This window comes from Anguilla anguilla, chromosome 16, assembly GCF_013347855.1.
Source record: "Anguilla anguilla isolate fAngAng1 chromosome 16, fAngAng1.pri, whole genome shotgun sequence".
Lineage (NCBI taxonomy): Eukaryota > Metazoa > Chordata > Actinopteri > Anguilliformes > Anguillidae > Anguilla > Anguilla anguilla.
The window spans coordinates 14,265,569-14,289,513 of NC_049216.1; the positions used below are offsets into that span (position 1 = coordinate 14,265,569).

The 23,945-nt window shown below is 41.8% G+C and overlaps 2 protein-coding genes across 9 annotated transcripts in view; one reads left to right on the top strand and one right to left on the bottom strand.

Moving 5' to 3' along the window:
• The window catches only part of LOC118215342 (aryl hydrocarbon receptor nuclear translocator 2-like), a 32,277-nt gene extending 20,192 nt beyond the window's left edge, over positions 1-12,085 (bottom strand). For 2 of the 7 annotated variants that reach the window (XM_035396029.1, XM_035396028.1), the window contains exons 1-7: positions 11,803-12,085; positions 7,845-7,965; positions 6,430-6,477; positions 5,472-5,516; positions 4,548-4,613; positions 4,124-4,337; positions 3,581-3,794 (exon numbers count right to left, since the gene is read on the bottom strand). In XM_035396029.1, coding sequence (XP_035251920.1) covers positions 3,581-3,794; positions 4,124-4,337; positions 4,548-4,613; positions 5,472-5,516; positions 6,430-6,477; positions 7,845-7,965; positions 11,803-11,833 — 739 coding nt within the window. In that variant the 5' untranslated portion in view covers positions 11,834-12,085. Of the gene's footprint in view, positions 1-3,580; positions 3,795-4,123; positions 4,338-4,547; positions 4,614-5,471; positions 5,517-6,429; positions 6,478-7,844; positions 7,966-11,039; positions 11,335-11,464; positions 11,642-11,802 lie in introns of those variants that run through there. The other 5 variants (XM_035396034.1, XM_035396033.1, XM_035396031.1 and 2 more) reach the window with 4 other exon arrangements.
• A 3,881-nt stretch (positions 12,086-15,966) lies between these two features.
• LOC118214935 (cortexin domain-containing 1-like) lies at positions 15,967-23,945 on the top strand. Of its 2 annotated transcripts, none has more exons than XM_035395233.1 (2): positions 15,967-16,259; positions 22,611-23,945. In XM_035395233.1, the coding sequence occupies exon 2, from the start codon at positions 22,631-22,633 to the stop codon at positions 22,865-22,867; it is 237 nt and encodes a 78-aa protein (XP_035251124.1). In that variant the 5' UTR covers positions 15,967-16,259; positions 22,611-22,630; the 3' UTR covers positions 22,868-23,945. The 2 variants fall into 2 exon arrangements, with proteins under 2 accessions (XP_035251124.1, XP_035251125.1); XM_035395234.1 differs by having other exon boundaries at positions 15,968-16,255.

The window sequence follows — 23,945 nt, forward strand, 5'->3', positions numbered from 1 at the left end:
TGTCCGCCCAGCATGCAAAAATAGCAAGCAGAAATGCTCCTTTTTCAGATGGGAGGCAGAGCAACTTCACATGAGCACATGATATCCATTACAGCCAACAGTGAACCAACAGATCACAAGTCAGAAACATTGTGTACTACAGCACACGAAATAGCCATTGCAGCTAACACTGAATAAACATATTGTTACATTACATTACTGCCACTGAGAAGATGCTCTTAAATACAGAGCTACTTAGATGCCTTTTCACATAGCAGCAATTTATACAAGTGGATATATACTGAAGCATTTCAAGTTAAGTACCTTGCTCAAGGGTACAACGCCAGTACTCTACCTACCCTATCCGTTATACTACACTGTCAAACACAAATAAATATCACTGCACATTACAGCACAGGATACCATCACAACGATACATTTGTATAGGGCCGTGTTACATTTTGTATTCAAATCTGTGTAGATGCATATTTCTGTATAGTTCGGTATATTTCCCTGCTTCCACTGAATGAAGCTAAAATAATGTGCTTCTGTGGTTTTTCCAAGAATCTTGAGAGGTGGCAAGATACAATGGAGTGAAGCCCAAAGCAATGAAAATATTCTTTAATATTGAAGGCACAAACAAAAACAACTAAATGAGTTCATGATGCTCAGAGTCACAGAGCAGCAGGATGTGTGATGGTAGCTCAAAGCTCCCTCCAGCTCTGATCATGGGAGAGCTGCGCAGATCTGCTACAGCTGCTGGAACCTCTGAGTTCTGATCATGGGAGAGCTGCGCAGTTCTGCTACAGCTGCTGGAACCTCTGAGCTCTGAGCATGGGAGAGCTGCACAGTCCTGCTACAGCTGCTGGAACCTCTGAGCTCTGAACATGGCAGTGCTGTGCAGTCCTGCTACAGGCTTTGGAGACCTGAGCTGGAGCCCAGGGTTCAAAATGGATGTTCAATTCCCTGGAGGAGCACCGCAGACAATACAGTTCACCTCACCAAGCTGGGGATCAGCATGGTAGAATACTCACATTCCTCAGGACACACAAGATACGCTAGAAGTTTAGAAAATATTTCTTATGTCTACATCTACAGTACTGGTTCATGTGTAAAACTGCCATTCAAGAACTTAAATAGCTTGTCCAGCCCCAGCTCAACGCACCCCCCACATTGCCTCCTCCAGCTTCCCAATAACAATTGGTTACCCCATTAAAAGAACTGTTCAACCAGTGTCCATACTGTATATGGGAAATGAAAAGGGCCAAAGAGCACAACCTTCTGAGAATAAGTATACTTGTTATTTGATATACATTTGACTCATATTTGATTTGTCTTTCTTCTCACACAAATAGAGAAAAGTCTCCAATTTCAGGTGAGGACATCCAATCCTTTTGAGTTCAGTTGTGGCAAGGCTCACCAGGTCAAGAGGAGAAGCACTAAACCAGGGCGCAGGAGCACTAACAGTATTACCGCTGGGGAAAATTAATTAAAAAAACCTGCCAGACAGACAAATTCCACTGAAAACGAATACAGTTTCCAAGCAACAGCTTCTCAGAAAATGACATTGAGAAAACTATATTTAAAAAACAAAAATAAGCCGTACACATCTGGCCACTTCCGAGTATACTATTCCCGAGAGACAGATTACACAAATGCATGGAAACGGCATTTTGTTAACAGGACCCCCCCCCCCCCCCCCCCCCCCCCCAAAAAAAAAAAAAACAACAGAGGTTAGATTTGTTTGCATGCTGCTAGAAATTAGCTCGTTTTAAAAATCCTGGCAGTCAGTTATATCTCAAAAACAGATGCCTGCCATGCTTTACTTAAGTCTGGATGAGTAATTGGTTCTTTTGTTTCGAGGGTATGGCAACTGACATTCGCAATGCTACAATGCGTCGCAGTGGACGTTGTGATATTAGTGTGGGATGAAAGTCTGGGCGTTAAAATGCATGGTAGCCAGCTAATGATTGTAGTGCTAGAATGCTGGGAAGACAGATGGTGGCTGTTATATTAGAATGTGTGTTGGTTACCTGATGGGTTATGGTGCTACAAAGCGTAGCAGCTACAGAATGGCTGCTTGGTAAATGGTTGCTTTGTGTGGCAGCTAACTGATGGTGTTATGAAAAATGTATTCTGGCTAGCATAATTCCTTCTATGATCTCGTACACATGTACAGTCATAATGTTACTTTCCCCGGTCATTGCTCCGGCCGCTGTTTCCAAATTCATTTTTCTTTGCTTTGCCAGGTCGGGTAATCAAAAATTCCTGCTTTATACACAAATATTTTATTTCAACCAGATGGGCCAGAAAAAATACTGGAGCACATTATATTCTAAAAATAAATGATACAAATGTATGAAGTCATTCAGTTCATTTTTCATGCCGCGTCTTCATTTCCTGTTTTCAACTGGATTCACCTCAGACAATCCTCCAAATTCTTTCAAATTCATTCAGATTCATCTTCTTGGAACACGTCGATGCAATGAAGAAAAAATGTGTTTTCTCCATCTTCACTACTGAAAACAGAAGGGTGAGCACATAACTTTGCTTAATGAAATTTTAGAAATATAGCCAAGGGTCACAGGTGGGTTCATTTGCGCTGGCAGTTATTAACCTGCTCTGGGATAGTTGAAATGTAATAATTTCATACCATGGTGAAATATAACTTCCCGATTTGCATGATAAAAAAATACACAAATGTGTCATACAAACACAATTGATTTATTATACGACTAATAAATCAGAAAGAGCCATCAGAACTTCAGCATTTGCTGTAGATTTAAAAGCACGAGTACTCAGGTGAAAAAACCTACATACCTAATAATGGTCATTATTTTCCCATTTTTCCCACCATACATTTTACTCTACCAGTAATGTTTTTTAATATTTGTTATTAGTTAGCCAAAGTAGTAAAAGTCTCATTTTGAAAACTAGGGGGGTGGGGGATGTGAGTCATCCAGTTGAGGCAGGAGGCGGAAGGGCAAATGATTTATTTCAAGGAAGCAAAAAGCTTTTTTAAAAATCACATCACAATTTACTGCACAATAAAATTAGTTTGAGATCGTGCGGGACCCCTACAGTGGCCATAATTCCTTCGTTAAGCGTGCATATAGTGCCCTCTAGTGAACACTGCTAATATTGCCCGATGCGTGTATTTTCTGAAGCCACTTAATTTGTAATTATTGTGCACACAATTATCAATATTGTAGTCCAGTAAGAGACAGATATTAGTGGCTTGAAATGAAACCAGAACCAATTTCATTTACACTGTGAAACATCTCGGTCACCACAGTGATTTTCACCTTGGCACACAAATCAGACAGACTGTAACCTGGCAACCCTGGTTGGACAAATGCATATAAAAGCCTGTCTGCAGGGAGAGGCTTCATGAACCATGAGAAGGATGAAGCTGCTACAAGCTGTCAATCACAGATGGACCCATCTGATTTCCACAGTAGAGCCCCACAGGACAGAGACAGGCCATCATGGCTCCGCCCAGACTGGGGTGTATTTTTACTTCACCATTACTCGCTATTACTTGCTGGGTCCCTACAAGTACCCCCCACAGCACTCCCTCTCCCAGGCTCCACCCCTCTACCTGTCATAGAGTTTTCAGAGGTGCTGAGCTGCTCCCGAAGTTTGTCCACATCATCGGGGTGGACCTGCTCGTACAGCGTGCTCCCAAACCAATCCGCCTGCAGCTGGTTCAGCACAGGCGTCACCGAGTCCGACACGTAGATCACACGCCCGGTTTCTGTAGCAACCACAAACAGGAAGCCGTCTGCCGCCTCGAGAATAAGGTGCTTCAACTCCTGCCCAAAAACAGTTAAAGAGCCCGTTTCAGACAGTGCAGTGTCAGACAGCGTCAGGCCCTCTTGGCTTTCGGGTGTCTCACAGCAGAGCTTCCACCACCACCATGGTTAAGTCTATCACATCCTAGGAGCTTTCAGTGCATTGTTTATAAGGACCTCTCTGATAAAGGAAAGCAAGCCCCGGACCAGCTGTGCCTAGACATGGAAGTTTATAAGAAATTCCAGGTCTAGACATAACTGCATTATTACCAGACAAGACCCAGGATAACACAGGTGGCAATCCCCATCATTCAGTGCTGAGTAACCAGAGAAGGTATGACATGTCGCACCTGTTCGGTCAGGAAGGAGGGCTTGTAGGCCCCGTCGGTGGAGGTGTTCCCCGTGCCCCGCATGCTCTTCATGTGGGACACGGCCATGCGCAGGATGGTCAGCTTGTCGGGCTTGCGGGCCAGGGCGCTGCAGGTGGGCACCATGTCCGACAGCTCCGTGATGTACAGGGTCATCTTGTTCCGCCGGCGCCGCTCGATCTCGCTGTGGTTCTCTCTGCACGGCCAGAACCAAGACACAGGCGTGGTTAGCCTACGGACAGGGCCACCCTGTGCACAGCACAGTATAGCACAGCACAGCACAGCACAGCACACAAGCACAGGCACAACAGACTGCATCACACAGCCAGCACACCCGCCCAAATCACACAGAACACAGTGGACAAGTTCCACTGTCGCACACTACACAGAAAACACATGTATTTACATCATATGTTTATTAATATCAGGAGCAGAGAAGACTTTCTTTTGCTTCTCTGGAATTTTGGATAATCTGGGAATATAAAAGGAAAAGTTTACTAAAGTTTATTAAAATCTCATAGAAATACACACTGTATAACACATAAGCCTTTTTATTTGAGGCTGAATCTATATGTATTGATAAATATTTTTACACATGCTCCACAATTATCTCATTTTTAAGTGTCTTAAACATTTATGAATTTATACATCAGCCTACTTATAAAAACACAACTAGGCACTAAAAACAAAAAGAACTTGTTTTTATGCACAACTAAACACTTATTTAGGATACATTTATGAGACCTGCATATCAGAAACATGTTATCTAGTCCACTGGGATACAATTACAATAGCGCAACATCTGAACATCTGAGGTTAATATTAAACATCTAGTCCATCTAGTCCACACTATGTTAATACCGTAAAATCCTTTGTCTCAGATGCCATAGTAGAAATAAGGTCACACTAAAAATAAACTACAGTACTGTACACAGGTTTGGTCTGGGCATGGTAGAGCAGGTGTCAGTGTGCAGGTATCAGTGTGGATAATGCTGGTATCTGTGATTTCACACATGATTTCACACATTTTTAAAGGAGTATTACACTATGTTTAGTCTGTGCAGAAGATGACAGTTTTAAAGGAAAACCATGTTATATCTGTACAGTGGATCAGATTGCTTTAAAGGAGAACTACACAATACTGAGTTCACACAAAGGATCAGACAGTTTTGAAGGAGAATGACACTGTACTGAGTCTATACAGAACTATGCTATATTGTGCCTGTACAGAGGATGAGAAATAAGCTGCACTTTGGGGAGAGGAGTCACCCAGATGGTGCAGTAAAGCACCTGAACACAATCCTCTACTGTTCAGGTACCTCTGCCTTACCTGGCAAACCTTCCCTTATTAGCATACACCTGCATATCATTATACCTGTCAATGCAAAACAGAGAAAAAACATACACAGATAAGGAGATAAACCCTCAGATACATGATACAAAAACAAAAGAAATCAGGCCATGAGTAAAAGAAAGAGAGCAACAGTATTACTTAAAATGAATAAATCCACACCTGTGCATTTATGCACTGTTTAAATGTTTTCAGTGAAAATAAAGTTCCGACATTCCCAAGACACCAAGCATGCAAACATTTGATTGATTCACCATAACAGTTTCACACAGAAAGGGACTACTTAAGTAACTAACAATTAACAACTTTGAGAACAGAGAATGGGGAGATAAAAAGGAAGAGAGAAAGGAAGAGACACCTAGGAAAAATGTAGCCTCTGGTACATTCATCACCTTAACAGCAGAGGGCAGCAGAATTCACACTTTAAGCGCCGAATCCAGACCTGCCCTTAAGTGCAATTTCCTCATAACTCACTACTACAATAGACTTGTGCACTAAAGTGTGTAGGTCTGAACTGAGCCCTAAGTGTTCAACACGAGTTCCACTTGCCTCAGTTAACCCACTCCAACCAGTAGAGGGCGCTTTCTCCTCAACAATATTAAAGTTCAGTGAAAAATTCAGCAACTTGTGTTACAAGTGATACATGTCCTTTAAGGACAGAGGAGTGAAAGGACAAACTGTGAAAATACACAAATCAAGTGGAAAATTCCAGGTCCAGTTACACCACTGTTGCATACTGTACGTGGAACAAAAGAGTGCCTGCATTTGTACAAGCTCCCTTTCCTTCAGAAATATTACAGTTGGCCAGAGGCAATCATAATGTGCCTTTAAAACAAAGACACACACTGTTTTCAAGAGACCTATCGGATCCCCTGATGGCAAAAGTTCTATGACTTAAATGTGACAGAAATAATATGATAAATATCCAAATTCTCACCTTGAAAATTTACTTGGCCCCTCGCCATCCTCATCTTCAAATTCCATTCTGGAAAAAAATTAATAAAAATTACTAGAACATAAACAACCAAAACCTGTCATTTTGACCTCATCTTGATCTAGATGAGTACATTTTAGTGAGAATTGAAATATCCCTCTAGCTCCCCCGACAGGCCATTTTCTTGGAGCTCCCCTCATTGCTGTCACCTTCGCTCATGGTCACTGGCCACCTCCTAAATTAGATTAATGCACTGTTCTTTTGAAAGAGGGCAGTGAATCCTGGTCAGGCCTATAATTGGGAAATGTGTGACAGTTCTCTGATAACGTCTTTCACAGCCCGGTGATTGGATTTACCTTCACAGCATACAGTGCACCTACCAATTCTGTTTAGCATCACAGTACTGAATATTCACTGGTATGTGATAACATGGAAGGAAATTGCTGCATGGTGAAGGAAAAGGAAAATACTGGATTTACAGTGAAAATAAATGACATAAATAAAAACATAATTCAGATCATCTTCATGACCACTAAAAACCCTTAAAAACATAAAGTATGAATGACTGCAAATAATGGCGCGTTAATGAGTTCTGGAGGGTTAAGGCCCTTATCTAAATCCAGCCTCAATAAAAGGGGATTTATTGTTGCAATAACCTCTATTCTCATCAAACAAACAGTAAACACAGTTTGCTGCAATGTCCATTTTGTCATGGGAGCCTTCTAACCCCTATTTCTCTCTCACTCTGTCTGTCTCTCTCTCTCTGCTCTCCTGATGTGCAGTGGTTATGCAGCTGTCCGTGGATCCGGCAAGGTTATCACAGAGATGGCTGTAAATGGCTACAAATTAGTCATAAGATTTATCACAAAGCAAACCCTGTAATGCTTAATTCTGCCTGTTTCAGCAGGTTACAGATACAGATTCGGCACACTGATCTTGTTTTTAAATATATTTCTTCGATTGGCAGATGCACCAAACTCCTTTCACCCATTGATCGGAGGCAGACAGGAAAATAATAGATTCTCACAAATGATGAAAGTTATAATGATCTTCCGCAAAAAAAAATAATTAACCCATGAGAACATTTTATTGTTTTCGCTGGTGCAGCTTCAAGCACTCTAGCTTCAGCTGTCATACATCAACACATTTCTCCTGAGAACAAACATAATTCAGATCATATTAGGAAAACAAATCAACTCTAGTCACACATCAATAGATAAGGCTAAATTATTGAGCAACTGAAAGCTATTTTTGTGACACACTTCACTAAATGCAACTTTGTTATTTTGTGGACACGTACTTCATATAAGCAAGAATAAATGCAGACAGACTGATTATGCATGCAAAAAGCAGATATCCACCCTACCCAACCTCACACACCTGTGTGTGTCATGTCTGCACATGTGTATAAAGCTCACCCTCCAGCTCTCCTTTTGCCTCCTCGTCCTGTCATGGCACCGCCAGCGGACATCCTCACTTGCCCCGCCCCCACCGCAGCACCTGCCATTGTTACGGGCCCAGGGAGATCAGTGGCCATCTCTGCATCCCAAAAACATAGCAACAGCATCACCAACAACAGCACTTCCACAAAAGCCCACCACAAACACAAACGTATCTGCTAGGACCTCGCACATAAACCCGACAGATGCTCCAATGCACTTTAACCATCATATTTCATATACACCATTATTTATTGATAAAACACGTAATGTGCACAATGCACATATAGTCTATGCATGATCATTTATATTCATAATTTTCCCAGAAAAGAAGTAGATAGCAATACAGATTTCATTTAGCACTAAGCCAGGAAAATTTATCTCCCAATTGCATTTGGGATACACCTCTCCAAATACCACACCCCCTTCCATATTTATACATTCAGCAGCTTTCCATTTTCACATCATAGATGTCAGTGGTAAGGAGTTTTGATTTCAAAATTAAACTTCTGAGGCATTTAATTTCAAAATAAAAGTTAAATACATCAATAAATAAAGTGAATACAGTAAATATTATCTGCAAAGATAAGCAGGAGATCCAAGATCAGGAAAAATAAAACAGAAAAATAAGGAAAAAATAAGATGAATTACATTAGGCTCTAAACATCCCATGCAACTCACTTTGCTTCCCTTTTCACCACAACTACTTGTAGCACACTGTCTGCACTCTGCAGAGTGATGAACTTTGACTGCCCCCCCTCTCCCCCAATTACTTTTGGGTTGTGATTGCCTGACAAAACTGATTGCTTTAATAAAAAAATTTTCACTGAAAATGAAGTTTTCAGCTTGGAGTGTTCAATGTTGCAAATCTATGTCGATGCGTATAGGCTGCAGCATGAATAACTAATTAACATGCATTGCCCAAGACACATTCTCTCTACAAGCACAAAACAATGCACCACAGAGATCTGTAAACATCTTGGCAAATGGTTTGCAATTTCGCCAGATACTGCAAATTCACAGGAATCTGAAACCACGTTAATCCAGAAACCAAACTGTACACTTAAATCAGAGAGTCCATCCCACCTGCAAAGAACACTCAAGTTATGGCATACAACTGTTTGGTATCGCAAGATAAGGAGGTATTTATAATGAGAACTTATTATGTATATTTATAATAAGAACACTTCTCATTCTCAGCCATATACAGCATGCGCAATATATTATGCCTAAAATGTCTTTTGTCCTCCAGATAGCTTTTATTTTATCCATATTTATAAAATTGGATAATTACTGGAGCCATTTGGGTTCAGCCCCACACCCAATGGTACAACTTCAGAACCTCAATAAGCCCCGCCTCCTAATCAGTCACCACACCGCTGCCCATATTTGCAAGCTACACGGAATTAGCAAGCAGAGCACGTGCAGGACACAATGTTTCAACTAATGGAAATACAGTTTTTTTAAAACACAGTCAAAATAAGCCTGCAAGACCTGCACCATATCAAATTTTGTCAAAATTTTGGGATTTTTTCAAACTGCTCATACATCGATCAACCAAATTATCACAATTTTGGGAATATGTCAGTTTAACAGCTGAAAATGAAAATTTATGAAACAAGCTTTCCTATTCGATAGCGTTTCACCATACTGGTCTCACAAAGTTTGTGGTGAATAGACGTAAACAGGAAGTGAGGCAGAACTGCTGAATGCTACATGAAAATGGATGAAACTTTCACGAATGTATTTAGCTCATGGCCAAGAGGGATTTTAAGCACAATTTTTTTAATGCTCTACAGCGCCAACCATAGCTAAGAGTGCATTTTTTACTATAACTCTGGTATTCTTGGGCCAAGATTAAAAAGGTGGTGTCTACACATTCAATAAAGAGGGTGTAATAAGATTTGTTGTTTTATTTGTGCTAAATATCGTTTACATAATTTAAAGTATTGCATTCCACGGCCAAAATTAACTCCTTCTAAACTGGTGGGCAAATGTTCACGAAACACAGAATTCTGATTCTGATTCTGACATGAGTATGCAGATGAAAAGTTATCAAAAAACTATAGTCATACAAAACAGCTGGCCACAATGCACCTTCAAAATTTGAGGAAAGAAGGGGTAAAAAGGATATCATTCTTAATATCTGAATAACGCATGCAACCTGGATGAAATTTACTCTATATTCCCATGATTGCCTTATGTCCACAAAATGTATTGCATACAAATAGTTACCCTCTATAGTGCCACCATTGGATGAAGCATGTTTTTTTCATATTTTTTACTCTAACTCGTCAACTTCTTGGGCTACATTCATCCCCCCATTCCAAGATTCATCAGTCAGGTGTTTTGTGTCATTCATTAATTATATTCTAACAATAATACATAAGACTGCAGTTGTGTGCCATTTGGTTAATGCTGCTTATGCTAATTGTCACTTGTGTCTATATTTAAGATTATTATTGTCCAGTACACTAAGCCTGGCACATCTGTAGTCCAAATTCTACCAGCTAAGCTTACATATGTGCGTTTTCAATTTTGGTGGACAAAATTAGTCTTTAAAATACACATTATGACTGTCATTAAGCCACATAGAAACAGTCTGCATGTGCCACTTAATTCAGATGTTGCTCATCTTTGTTATATACCATTGATAATATTATAATCATTATTATAATTGACACAAGATGTCCACTTTGATTACTTCGGTACATGTAGACTTGAAGTAACAATGAGATTCAGCCTGCTATATAGTCAGCAATACTTTTAAAGAGGTTGGGTTGTGTTATTATGTAACAACCTTGAAATCAGAATACCTCCGACAATGTGGAACAATAGGATATGGAATAGAGTCGGACTGACCCTATACCAATTACAAACTGTTACCCAAGGCAGTTACCTAAGTCGGGCTGGATAAGAGCATCTGCCAAATGCCAGTAATATAACGCAATCTAATGATGCCCTGAAGGGTATTTTTCAGAAAAAGTACATTGTATTATGACCAATTGTGAGGAAACATAAAATTAAACTTACGTCCTCTACAGCTTGAATAGCCTACAGATCAAATTCTCAACAACACCCATGTGTTGAATCACATTGGTGTATCTAAATATTCGGTTTCCGATGATAGGTATTTCCTGGACATATGAACAAGTAAACTTCACACAGATTTACCTTTGTATTTTATACAGGGTCTTCATGGAACTGCGTCATTTCATCCTCTTTCCGGAGTTCATAAACTAACACCTATTGCTCCTAGAGACTTTCGTAATATGCTAAATGCTAGGCCAAAGGCAAAATAAAACCCCACCATGTATATTAAAATAGTTATGTGCTGAGACAACTGACACACTTTTTCTATCTTTAGTTTTAAAATAAAAACTAGGTTGTATCTATAATCTACGGTAATCGTGCTGTATGCTACGCGAGAGTTCTATTCAACAGGCGGCAATACGGGCCGTTAATATGCGCACACTACAAACAAAACATAGACTTGTAAAAGGACTAAATATTCATGCACTCGCATGCAATGCACAATAGCCTTGGTACTTAAAGGAGCCGCATCGACACGATGAAAGCAAGCAATTGCATATACTTACCAATCGGTCCCTTATGTATCTACAGAATCAGACAGCACACTAACGAGTAATTAATATAAACATTACAAAAGGTATCATCGCTGCGATTCTGTCATTTATCAGTATTGCGAGAATTTGTGGGAAAAATCAAATCGCATTTCAGGTTGGAAAAACGGCGCTGTTGTGCTTCAGATGGGGCGGTGGGGGAAGGGGTTGAGTGGATAGACATCGCAATAGGTGGTACGGATGTAATTTCTTTTGTTTTCATGAACAAATTACCGCACATTTGGTTTCAAGGTCTTCGGGTTGCTGTCCAGGGTACTGCATCTGCTTACATAAACAAAAATGCACGCACTTACCAGAGGGATTAACAGCGGCTGGCGTTGCCATGTTGTCTCAGTAGAGAATTTAAATGAAATGAAAATGACGCGCAATACGGGACGCTCGGGGAGAATCCGCCGCTCGGTTATGCTCGCGCGCTCTGCGCAGTCCTTTAAAACTTCATGTGGTTATGTTCTAAAAATGTGGTACAAAACCGTTGCAGCCAATATGTCTCATACGGTTAGGATAATGTATGCAACAAATTCGTTCTTTCATACAGAAAAATGGAAGATGTCCGAAAGGTAACACCGCGAGACTTCCTCTGAATTAATTAATGCAGAGAGCTGAAGTTTTGCATAGAAGAGGCTGCGCTTTCAAAATTAGCCTATTTTATTAATTAATTCATCGTATCTAAATTTAATGTACGACTACTAACACATTATACTAATCTTGATTTTATTGGCTTGAAATATAATTAGTAAAATTTCAATTAATTGAAAAAAGTGGATCACAGTTTCATATCATTTATTCTGCTTTTGGCACATTTAGAGTACCATAAACTCGGGAGGTTTTTACTAGTTTGTTTAATCAAACATTTTTGCATGAAACTCCATGGCAGGGAGCTGCTAATGGTAAGGTTTATGTGCTTTAGGTGCTACCTACGCCTTTTGTTATCCTGTGGTCTTTCAGACCGATACTTTGTGGGATTGTGGGTAAATATGAATGTTAAGGAATTTCATGATTGTTTAAAATATATTTTGAGCAGAACTTGCGCGTGGGTTAGATTAAACAAATGAACGAAGTAGATCCGGGCACACAATAGCCTACGTTTTATTTAAGCTATGAATGCTACCCTTCTCACAATACATTATGAAAGCAGTTCATTAATAATTCTCCTCTTTGTGGTTCTTTTAAGAATGCATTTATGTTTTCGTAGAATGTGGGTTCGCCTGTAGGCTATCTGACTATGTTTAGCACAGTATGATTCAATTTGAGAATGCTAAGGATGCTGGTGCAGGATATAAAGGTGCAGGATTTAACATATTATTAGCCGATACTGATACGACCCCGATATTACCAGGCATCAGAAGAAAACACGATGGGCTTTCAGAGGAGGAACAAGAAGGAATTTGTGGAGCAGCCTTGTGAGGAACCTTTCTTTGGTCGTTGATGCATTAGGCTACTTGTTACAGGAGGTGAATACGTGGTTATTTATTTATTTATTTAATTTTTTGAGAACAATTTGAAAAATATGTTTATACGTTTGCAGGACATTTCCAATAACCAGGGTAATACATTCGTCGTGGAGGCCACGACGACCCAATGGAACTCTGATATGTCCTGCTTACGACCGTGCATCACCATTACTGGTGAAATCTACATTGTGGGACAGGCAGGTGGATGGAGATAAAACCGAGATTTAAAACAGTTTCATCAATCTTCTGAATTAAGAGCGGTAAAATAGATTAAACTCGTGGAATCTCTGGATGGAAATGCAGTGGGGTATATACTGAGTGTTTATCCTTGATTTCTATGAACGGTTTCACTGATAAAGCTTAAGTGAGACTGACAGGCAGTAACATTATGCAGTACAAAGCATTACTTTAGAGCACTCTCTTGACTGTAATGAAGCAATTTACCAGTTTGAAATGCGTAACCAATGTTAGTTTACTCATCTGCGTTTGACGCACCCGTGACTTTGTGGTCCTGGGATAAAACTTCTCGCAATTGCAGTTTAAAAAAGGCAAATCAATTAAAGGAAGGAAGCACTTAATCGAGAATAAAAAATGCACGCATCAGATATCAGGTGATATCTGCACTTTATATTCATGTTATTCTCTAGCTGTTCCAGTAAGCATGTTCTTTTCCTGACGAAGGCAAATACACTGTTCTACAAAACATTTTGAGTATCCACTGAACAAACACAATTCACCGGAACCCTTTCCTATCAGAAAAGATGGATGTACATTTTGACATATTTTCATCAAAATGAGCATATTTAACTATAAAACCACAGCTGAAACAGAAAGATTCAGGCACCAAATGGCTGGGATGTATCCTTCTTACATATTTTTTTTAAATTGATTTCAAAATTACATGACCATAATGTGTTCATCATTATAGGTCTTTAATTCATTGCATTACAAACAACTGTCAAATCAAATCTGTTTTATTTTTATTTGTAGGGCTTTCTACAGAAAACTGTCACAAAGACACTTTACAGTGCAGAAAAAGAGCAAAAACCAGGTCTGAACCTTCAAATGGCAAGCCCATGAGGTTAAAAAAAAAAACTCGCAAATGGTGGCAAGAAAGAACTCCCCAATGGGAAGAAATCTCTGAAGGAACCTGGCTATAGGGGGTAGCCCACTCTCCACTGGCCAACCTGGTGTAAAATAGTCAGGGCCGGCCCGTGGCATAAACGGTCTTTGCGGTTGTTTAGGGCCACAACCGCTAGGGGGGGCCACACGGCCACGAGGGGGGGCCACACGATCCAGTGTTTATCCACGGTAAATAACGTTATTTTCGCCATTACGTTGTTCATTCCCTATCGCAGAACTAGTGGTATACATTTTAAACGGAATGGCAACTGAATATTTCATAACATGCATTAAAAAGCAAACCCCCCCTTGCTCGACAGAATCCAAAAAAAAAAACCCCACCCACCCCCCACCCCCTACATCCCCGCCCCCACCCCCTAACCCCCCCCCCCACCCACCCCGCTCAGACAGATTTGCTTAGGGCCACCAAAATCCGAGGGTAATAAAGTGGAATAGCAGAAGTCCAAAATGTATCATTCAGAACGGTCACTAATTCTTAATTCCTGTTTGCTGCCCCTCACAATGCACTGATGGATTGCAGTGCACCTAAAGAAAAGCAAGTTGCAGAGCTGAGCTCCTACTCCAGAAGTTGGCTCTGAAAGTATCATGCCCCCTTATGGCCTGGCAGTGTCACCTCCTCTCTCCCACAGTCACTCACACTTGGCTCTGTGGTCACATGCTAATAACAGTGAGATAACACTAAGACTCTTACCTTGATCAACACAGAGATTTGCATGTAGCTGAAGGATGGCTTGCCATTATTACCTGGATAGGCTGCAGGATCAAGGGATCGTGTAAGGAGAGAAACTGAGGTTCCTCCCTTAGGAAGGTGCTGAAATGACTGACAGTCTCCCGCGGGGCTTGGATTCTGCTCAGCTGTGGCGGATGAGACAGGCGACAGGAAATAAGTAAACAGCAATAACATTTCAGACTCCTCTCACTTTCTTTCAGGAACACTGGCGCTGAGCCATTTCGTGTTTTAATGACTGTTTAACTGTACCGTGACAGTCAGCATCTGGCACAGCGTGGAAGCTCAGTAATGGAAATAAATCAATTTGTTTCAACAAATAATAAAAAGGGAAAACCATATCCGACTTTGTAATTTTAAGATAAATAATATTGGCTGAGATATATATCTCTTATGATCTGTTTTTTTTAATGAACTAAATTAGTAGTGAGTGAGTACCTACACAATATACCTTAAACGCCTGTTGGAAATGAATGTGCTTGTGTGCTGATTTACATGCATGCATTTTTGAGTACGTACACAGTCAACAATCCAGTGTCAATTCCGCTCCAACAGAGTACATATGAGTCCATTTGGGATTATATGTACTCTGTAAGAGTTGATTTAAATCGGAACATTTTACTGTGTTCAACATTTACATGTGTGTACATGTCTTTATTTACTTGTTTTGGATTTGATTTCACCCACAACAATGCACAGATACTTCAGGGACGGTCTGGTTTGCGCTTACCCTTGTTGCTTATGTTGCACAGGTAGGGAAGAATGCGCTGCAGGAATGGTTTGAGCTGCGGGCTGTGTCTGCTCCAGCCAGTGCTCTGTGTCCTCCTGTATTAGCATCAGTCTCTTGCAGCTCCACTGTGGTCTAATTGGGGCAGGACCATCTTGGACCCTTTTGTTTTCAGCTGATCTAATGACAGATCTAATGACATACACCAGAGCCTATGAACCTTGACCTCTGGCCTCCATTTCATTCATACAACCTCACACACACACAAACACACACACAATTATACAGGGGCCACACATAAACAGAAATATGTGTACATGCTCACACACACACATACCAACTGTCACATACACACACACGCTCATCGCAGCCACACACACACACACACACCCACACAAACACCTTACTGAAATACACACACACAGCTGCAGCGTTAGTGTCTGGGAGTTGGAGTGAGAAGGGGAGGGCTGAGCTCCTGTTGGATAGTGCAGTGTAGCGAGCGCAGCGTAGTGAGAACAGACAGGGTGGATGTGGGGCTGCAGGGGGCTGCAGACTCCGTTAGCGACGCGGCTGAGGATCCAGGAGACGGCACACGGCACGGAGCTGCTGCACCAGGCTGCTGCCCCAGGCTGCCGTCCCATCCCCAGGCTCCCCCCCGGCTCCAGGGCTGCTCTCTGCCCCACAGGATGTGACAACAGGCAGGTACAGCCTTCGCTTTATCGCCCCGGCAACCACACCGAGACAACAGGCAGGTGCACTCTCCGCTTTATCGCCCAGGCAACCGCACAGAGACAACAGGCGGGTACATTCCATTCTCTGGTCACTCAGGCAACTATGCAGATTATCCTCTGTCTGGGGGTAGGACTTTCACTGGGAGAGGAGTAGGACCACTCTGTCAGGTATTCAGGTGATGTATGCTGAGAGTAGGGGGCCTGTTTCGAGTTTAGTAGTCTGACTGACACTCACTGGACAGCTAAAGCCTCATGGTTTCTGAGCTTTTCTCATAACATTTGCTGGAAACTATACTGCTGGCTCACTGTAGTCTTTTACGCCCTGTCCACTTCAGAGCAATTTATTTGTGTTCAGAGTTCCTGTTCTGTTCCTATTCTGCTATGTCTGTGTTTGATATCAGAGAAAAGTTAACAGAAGTGTAATCTGTAGGAGCTAGGAGTCATCATCACTGAGAGAGATTTAAAACAAATTGAATTTCTATTATTTTCTTTGCTGTGTTGTATCTGCTCCTGAGAAGTTTGAACATTTAAGCTTTAATATAATAGGGACCATTAAAGTCCTTTTCTACTTAAATTCAGTTAATCTGCTCTGCCTGCCAGAAACATGTCTCTCAGAGAATACAAAGAAATGTAATATTAGTGGAACAGAACATAATCTCAGTCAAGTATTTTTCTAGTATCTGACTCGAGTCAGGTGTTCAGTATATCAGGTATGGACCCACAAAATAAGCAATATTTAAGTTGAGAAAATCATTCTTAGACATCACAAGTCTGCACTAGTTTTTCTTGTGGCTAGTAATTGCCCTCAGTAAAAAGATATTTAAAATAATGAAATAGTGGCTTATCCTCTGAGATTGTACCGACCTAGTAAATAGCACAGTGGTTTCTTCATTTAAAAAATCCTAATTTTTGTATTATTACATATATTTCTCTGTTATTTGTAAGAGACTGCACAGTATTAGAACATCCTGTGCACTCAGCATCTGGAGGTCAACTGTGTATTCTCAACCCACAGACCGGTGGGGACTGCAGTACGGACAATGCCATGTCCTGTGTGTTCTAAACCCAAAGAGGGGTGGGGCTGCAGTACTGACCATGCCATGTCCTGTGTGTTCTAAACCCAAAGAGGGGTGGGGCTGCAGTACTGACCATGCCATGTCCTGTGTGTTCTAAACCCAAAGAGGGGTGGGGCTGCAGTACTGACCATGCCATGTCCTGTGTGTTCTAAACCCAAAGAGGGGTGGGGCTGCAGTACTGACCATGCCATGTCCTGTGTGTCCTAAACCCAAAGAGGGGTATGGCTGCTTCCCAGAGTGTGTTTTATTCAGAAGATGTAACATTTAACACAGTTAACATTTTGTAAATTAACCATTTTTTACCTCATGAGTCACGTTTCCTTCCAGAGTCACTGTTTCGGTGAGAAGGTGAATTGTCCAGGCACTTTTTGGAGGTGTGAGAAGAACTGTATTAAATTATCCAGGGGTAGACAGAGGGAGCAGTGCATCCTGTCAGCAAAGCAATCTTTGGCCAACCTGTGTGATTTATATATACACAGTTACTCAATCAAAAAGTCTTTAATAACTATTTGGCAAGAAAACAGGCTTCAGATAAAATAGGCCTCACAATGACAAATGAATAACTCAAGCCGAGAAGTATGCATTTGAAATTTTCCCAGATTGTGCACAATCTAGGCAGCCGGGTCCAATGGGCTACTTTTAACATGATGGCATGTGGACACATTATCAGCTTGATTCAAACCCTTATTAAGGGGACCAACTGTACATATTTTACATCTTTTGCACAGCTCCCATTTTTACAGCAGAATAAAATTCCCACTGTTTCAGGTGGGCATTTTACTCAAGGGCGGTATGGAAGAGCCTTAACTGAGCCTGCAACTCATACACACCTTGCCACCTCAGTTCTGGGTAATAACAGGACACATTCCCTATTACATAATCCAGGTCTGTCCAGATGTGTTCTGTAATATTTATTGCTCTACCCCTGGCCAAGTGTGACTACATACTACAACACACTGTTCAGCTTCTACGCACTGTATAGATCCTGCAAACACACTACATGCTGCTCAGATCCTCTATACAGTACTTGTTCAGATCTGACACACATACCATACACCGCTCAGCTCCTGCACACCAGATACTGCACACCAGGGGCCAACTGTGCCAGAACACTTGAATCGCACCACAGTGTCAATATCAGATCTGGCACCACAGTGTCTCACAGGCACTCTAAGTATCTAAGATATTGTATATTCTACTCCAAAGAAACCAATCTACTGCATGTACATATAAATTTAGTCAAGCTGCTGCTCTTTTAAATGTGAAATTATTGAACATTGCTTCTGCTAGGGCAATTATTTTAAGGAGTTACCATTCTGTCACAGGCAGCAGAGAGTTTGATGGTCTTGCATCTTTAAGCCAGTTACGCATTTCTCTGTTTATATATACAAACAAAATACAAACGTTAAAGCAATTATTAAAAAATAAAAAATAATTAAGGTAGATAAGATTTCAGTGAATTTAACTTCCCCTCTGCATCTTTCCCACCTCCCATTTGCAAAATAATTGAATAGACTTTCAATAATTTGTTTAATTATAATTAAAGCCAAAGGAGGGATATATATGTATGTGTGTGTGTGTGTGTGTGTGTGTATGCAAGCATGTGCATGTAAATGTATGTGAGTACATGCTGTATTAATGACGAAGATTCATTAGTATTAGTATGCAGCTGTAGTATTACAGCTGCATTTGTGAACCAGTATCCTTTGCCTGCTTGTTAGAGTCTCTGGATGCTGTTTCAGTTTCCCCTGCCATGTTTAATGTTCTGAGGAGACAGAGGGAGGGGGAAAATAAGAGAAATAAGTGGGAGAAGGGATAGGGGGGGAAAACTCAAATCACAGTGGATGCACATCTTTAAGGGAATGACCTTGGACATGTCATGGTTGTGGTGACTGTCTCTGCGCCAATGGTACCAGCCATTCGCTCTGTTCTGTTCTTCTGTAATGGTAGATCAGCACCCAGAACCATGACTCAGAAACACAGCGAACTCTACAGCCAGGAACTCATGCAAAGACGACATCAAACGAAACACCACCTAGTCAGACTAGAGGAGACACTACACACTGCCAAAAATTAGTTATATTTAAATGCCTACCACTAGGAACAAGAGGGAATATTTTCAATCTCATAAAGCTGGTCTAAACCAGAGGAAGTGACTGCAGGTGCCTCACTGACATTCACTCAAAGAGGAGGTTAAGGATCACAGTGCTTTTGGGCAGTCCTACCTGAATCTCAGTGTGGGAGTGGGCTGCAGGTTTAGAGTAAACTTATTACATGAACATGCATTTCACTCTGGCCTTGTGTGAGGAGAATGTATAAATCCTGTCAAAACCATGTTTACTTTATTCACCTCAAAGGTGAGGAGGGTGATCATAAATCAGACCATGGTCCATATATTACAAAGGCCTCAAATGGCTGTGAAAGCTGGCGTGTGAGGGCAGGGCCTGTGGCAATCAGGTGTGTCTGTGACAGGTGTGTGACACACAGATCAGAGGACAAGTATCTGGCGAGGCAGACTGCCCGAGGATGAGTCTTGTCACAGACCCACAAATACAGCTGCTTAATGCAGATCATATACATGTGGGTTTAGCTCAGTGGCATGTGGGAGGACAGGGGAACAGAGGCAACATCAGCCTGGCACATGCGCATCAATGAACTCAATTTCATTTGGGTTCCGCAAGGGAAGTTCTGCTTGCTGAGGCTGGAAACAAATGCATTAAATTGCTATACCTAGAAACCGGACGCAGCACATCACAAGTTTATCATTTGCATTTTGTCCAAGGCAATGTTTCCTCCCATTTACATTTACAATGCTTACCTTCTGCATATGCCAGGCCAAGATTGTAAATAATGTGATCTTACTTGATTTGTTTAGTTAAATGAATAAACTAACTAACCACAAATATGATACAGAGGCAGTTACTGGTACAGTGAGGCGTGGATAGATTACGCAGGTGATTCCCTTCTTTCCTCTGATAATGTAGCAATGCCTGCACTGCTCGCTAATGTAGGGGAATCTGTTCATGATAAGAGTCAGCGCTGCAATTCCTCTGATGTGCCCCCTCACACTTATAAAGGGGATTTATAGCCCCAAGTATTCCGCGACAGCGAAGCTACGACAGGCAATACACTGCTTATGACATACAGACCCGTACGGTGGCAGCGTGGCGCCCAGGAGCGATGGCATCAGGGCCCTGGAGACGCCGCTGCAACTCGCCAGATCTACAGTCCCTTTCATCAGGTGACATAACCTCTGCCTTCAATAAACATGTCCCAAAAGGTTGAATGTTAAAGTGATCCATCCTACCCTCCACTCTCACTGAAGCAAAGAAACAACAAGCCCTCAGGTCTCCAGACAAGGGAACTGACCCACTAGTCTCTGTCATCGCCACTCTTAGTGGAGATTCTCATTGCTTATACTTCTGAAACAAACATTTTTAATTAGCATGGATGACTGATAAAATCAGGCTGAGTCCTGAAGGCCAAAATAAAATCTCATTCTGAAAAAAAGCCCTTCTTGGTAAATTAGGAAGAACTGACCTAAATGACCAAACCAAATTGCATTTAATGTAGAGACAATTGAGGTCAGTAACCTGACTTTCATGCCAACGATGATTTTTAAAAACCCTCACTGAATTTGCAGTGTTGAATTTTCCCCAAACCAGGAGGCAACATGTCAGAGAAATTTCTTTAAAATTGACAAAATAAAACCTTGAAGAATAGGGCGAGTTTAGTGAGAGTTTCATCCCTTCAAATTTCTTCTTATTTATGAACCTATTCAGCAGCATTCCTGAGAGGATTTATAGGACTTAAGATTGTTTGAGAGTCCAGATGATTCAACACTTTCACTAAACTTTCAGTTTTTACTTTTCTTGGTACACAAGTCATTTATTTTTGCTGGATCTGAAAATAGGAAAGTCATCCATCAGTTTGAATGGGATGCACAGACAGCAGTCTTGGACGCTGCAGAATTTCTATCAAAATATTTCATATTAATGAGCTATTATAGATCAACAGTTCCCAAAAAATGACAACAGCATACATTCAACAAACATGGGGAAAGAAGGATCAGCCTACCATTCTCCCCATCAGAATAAACATGAAATTTACTAAACAACTTCTTGACAGCAACCTGTGTAAAAGAGCAGCTTTCATTTTAATTTTATTAATCTGGTTTTCCTAGCATACATTTAGAGGGCATGTGTAAGCCAGTTTCAGGGATATCAAGGCCAGGGTACAGGAGCAGAAACATGTATGCATAGTTCTGTGCGATTTGACCCCAGAACCACCAGCAGTTGATTTATTTTTTATTCATTATCTCTGTTCACGGGCTGCTTGGTCTAGGCAGTGTCCAATAATGTATTGGTTTCCCTTCCAAAACATAAAAACTAAATTAATGATAAAACATTTTATAAATATTACATTTTTAGCACAGGGCTCCAACCCCAACTGAAGTCTAATATATTGGGGTCACGGTCAGAGCAGAACAAGTGATGGATGGAGGTTGAGGGCGTGGGGTCACTGCCTTGATTGTGTGCCATGCTGCTAAGAGGCAGGCAGACTGCTAGGATGGTCATCCCTCAGCCTGCTAAAGGTTGCGATAAATTCCTGGCTTATCTGCTGGCGCGTCCAAAAAACCTTCACATATCTCCTATATTTTTACAGCCGTGATGTTCACTAGTCAACCAAAGACCCAAGGACCATACAGCCATGATTTTCAAATAACCGCACTGGCTCTGCCACACACAGTCACTCCTCTACCCACTAATACACCCCTGCTATCCTTGCACTCTTCTCATTTCCACATCATACAGGTGCCCTGCTGAGCATCCTTTGACTGGTTAAAAACATCTCTCTGTACCCCTTACCTGATTTTAATCCAAACTCACCTTTTAAAAGCAGACATAACTAGATCTTTTAGACAGTGCTTGCATGCACACGTGCATATGGCTGTATGCATGCACTATGTAGGTGGCCATATAAAATGATTTTTATACAACTGACAATTTACAATTTAGTAATTTCGCAGATGCGTTTCGCCAAAGCGACTAACAAAAGGACATTTGACATGGTGAACAAATACCATTAAAGAGGCAAATTACAATCACACAAGTGCTACCATTAAAATGCTAACTTGGATTGGTGAAAGAAAAGGTAAAGATATGTTGAAAGATAACAGTCGTTAACTGCAGCCATAGCAGCAGTAAAATGAGTGTGAGTGTCTAACACTGCTCTCTTGCTCTCAGGTTAGAGGTCAGGGGTCAGGATGGTAGCAACAGAGGTGGAGGCAGCAGCAGGCCGGATCAGTGAGGACAGAGACGCCATGGAGGAGCCCACGCCCGACCCCGCCTTCGTGGACGTGGACCAAGGGCTGACGCTGGCGGGAATCGCCTTCCTCTGCCTCCTGCTGGTGGCCATGATCATTCGCTGTGCCAAAGTTATCATGGACCCCTATAGCGCCATCCCCACCTCCACCTGGGAGGAGCAGCACCTGGACGACTGACCCCGCGCCCCCCCCCCCCCCCCCCACACCTGCGAGAGGCAGGGGTGCCGCACACCACATCAGCGAGAGGCAGGGGAGCCGCACACCACATCTGCGAGAGGCAGGGGTGCCGCACACCACACCTGCGAGAGGCAGGGGTGCCGCACATCACATCAGCGAGAGGCAGGGGTGCCGCACACCACATCTGCGAGAGGCAAGGGTGCCGCACACCACATCTGAGAGAGGCAGGGGTGCCGCACACCACACCTGAGTGGCAGGGGTGCCACACATCACACATGCATACCACACGCCATGCTTGCACACAAACGTGTGTTCAAACATACATGCATATGCACACACTTACACAAACTGTTACTCATCATCGTATATATGTACACATGCACGTACAGTAGACATACCGCACCCATATGCAGGCCGGCACTGACCTGCCTGACCCCTGCTCATCTCTCATCAGGGAAAAGATACGCGGTACAATGCCTGATGAGGAACATGGGAGCAGCCTCATCTTGCAGTTCATGTGCCAGCCTCTGAACTGGGTTTCATACACTTCTGTCATTGGTCAGGAGCACATGCAGGTTAATGTTGTGTGGATACGCGTGCCTGAGTGGACTTAGCCTCATGTAGACCTGCTACTGTGGCATCATGGACAGATGGTCCATTTCTCCTGTTCAGGTCAGAAGCTGCTGTGCTTTTGTACAGAGACACTGTGCTAAATAGACATGGGGAGCCTCATGTATACTCCATGTAAAATGATTCAGTTTGCAACACCTGTACACTGCACCAGTTTGCACAATGTAAAATAGATATCCTTATTTATTACAAATATGCCCAGAATGATACGAAATGCTTGTCAAACTGCATTTGGATCTGCATGCTATGAAGTGCCTCAGCTAAAGCCTGGATCCACTGTAGCCTTTACAATAGAGCAGTGCACTGTGGAATGATAAATGGATATGATATTGTATTTTATGATACGATGATGTTGCAGGCCAAGGTTGGCTCATCTATTGCTCTTATAAATACAATGAATAAATAATACAGATTTTCAAACAAATAAATATGACTTTACTTTGCATTA

Coding starts and splice junctions, on each gene's coding strand:
- LOC118214935 (XM_035395233.1), top strand. CDS start 22,631: ATGGTAGCAACAGAGGTGGAGGCAGCAGCAGGCCGGATCAGTGAGGAC.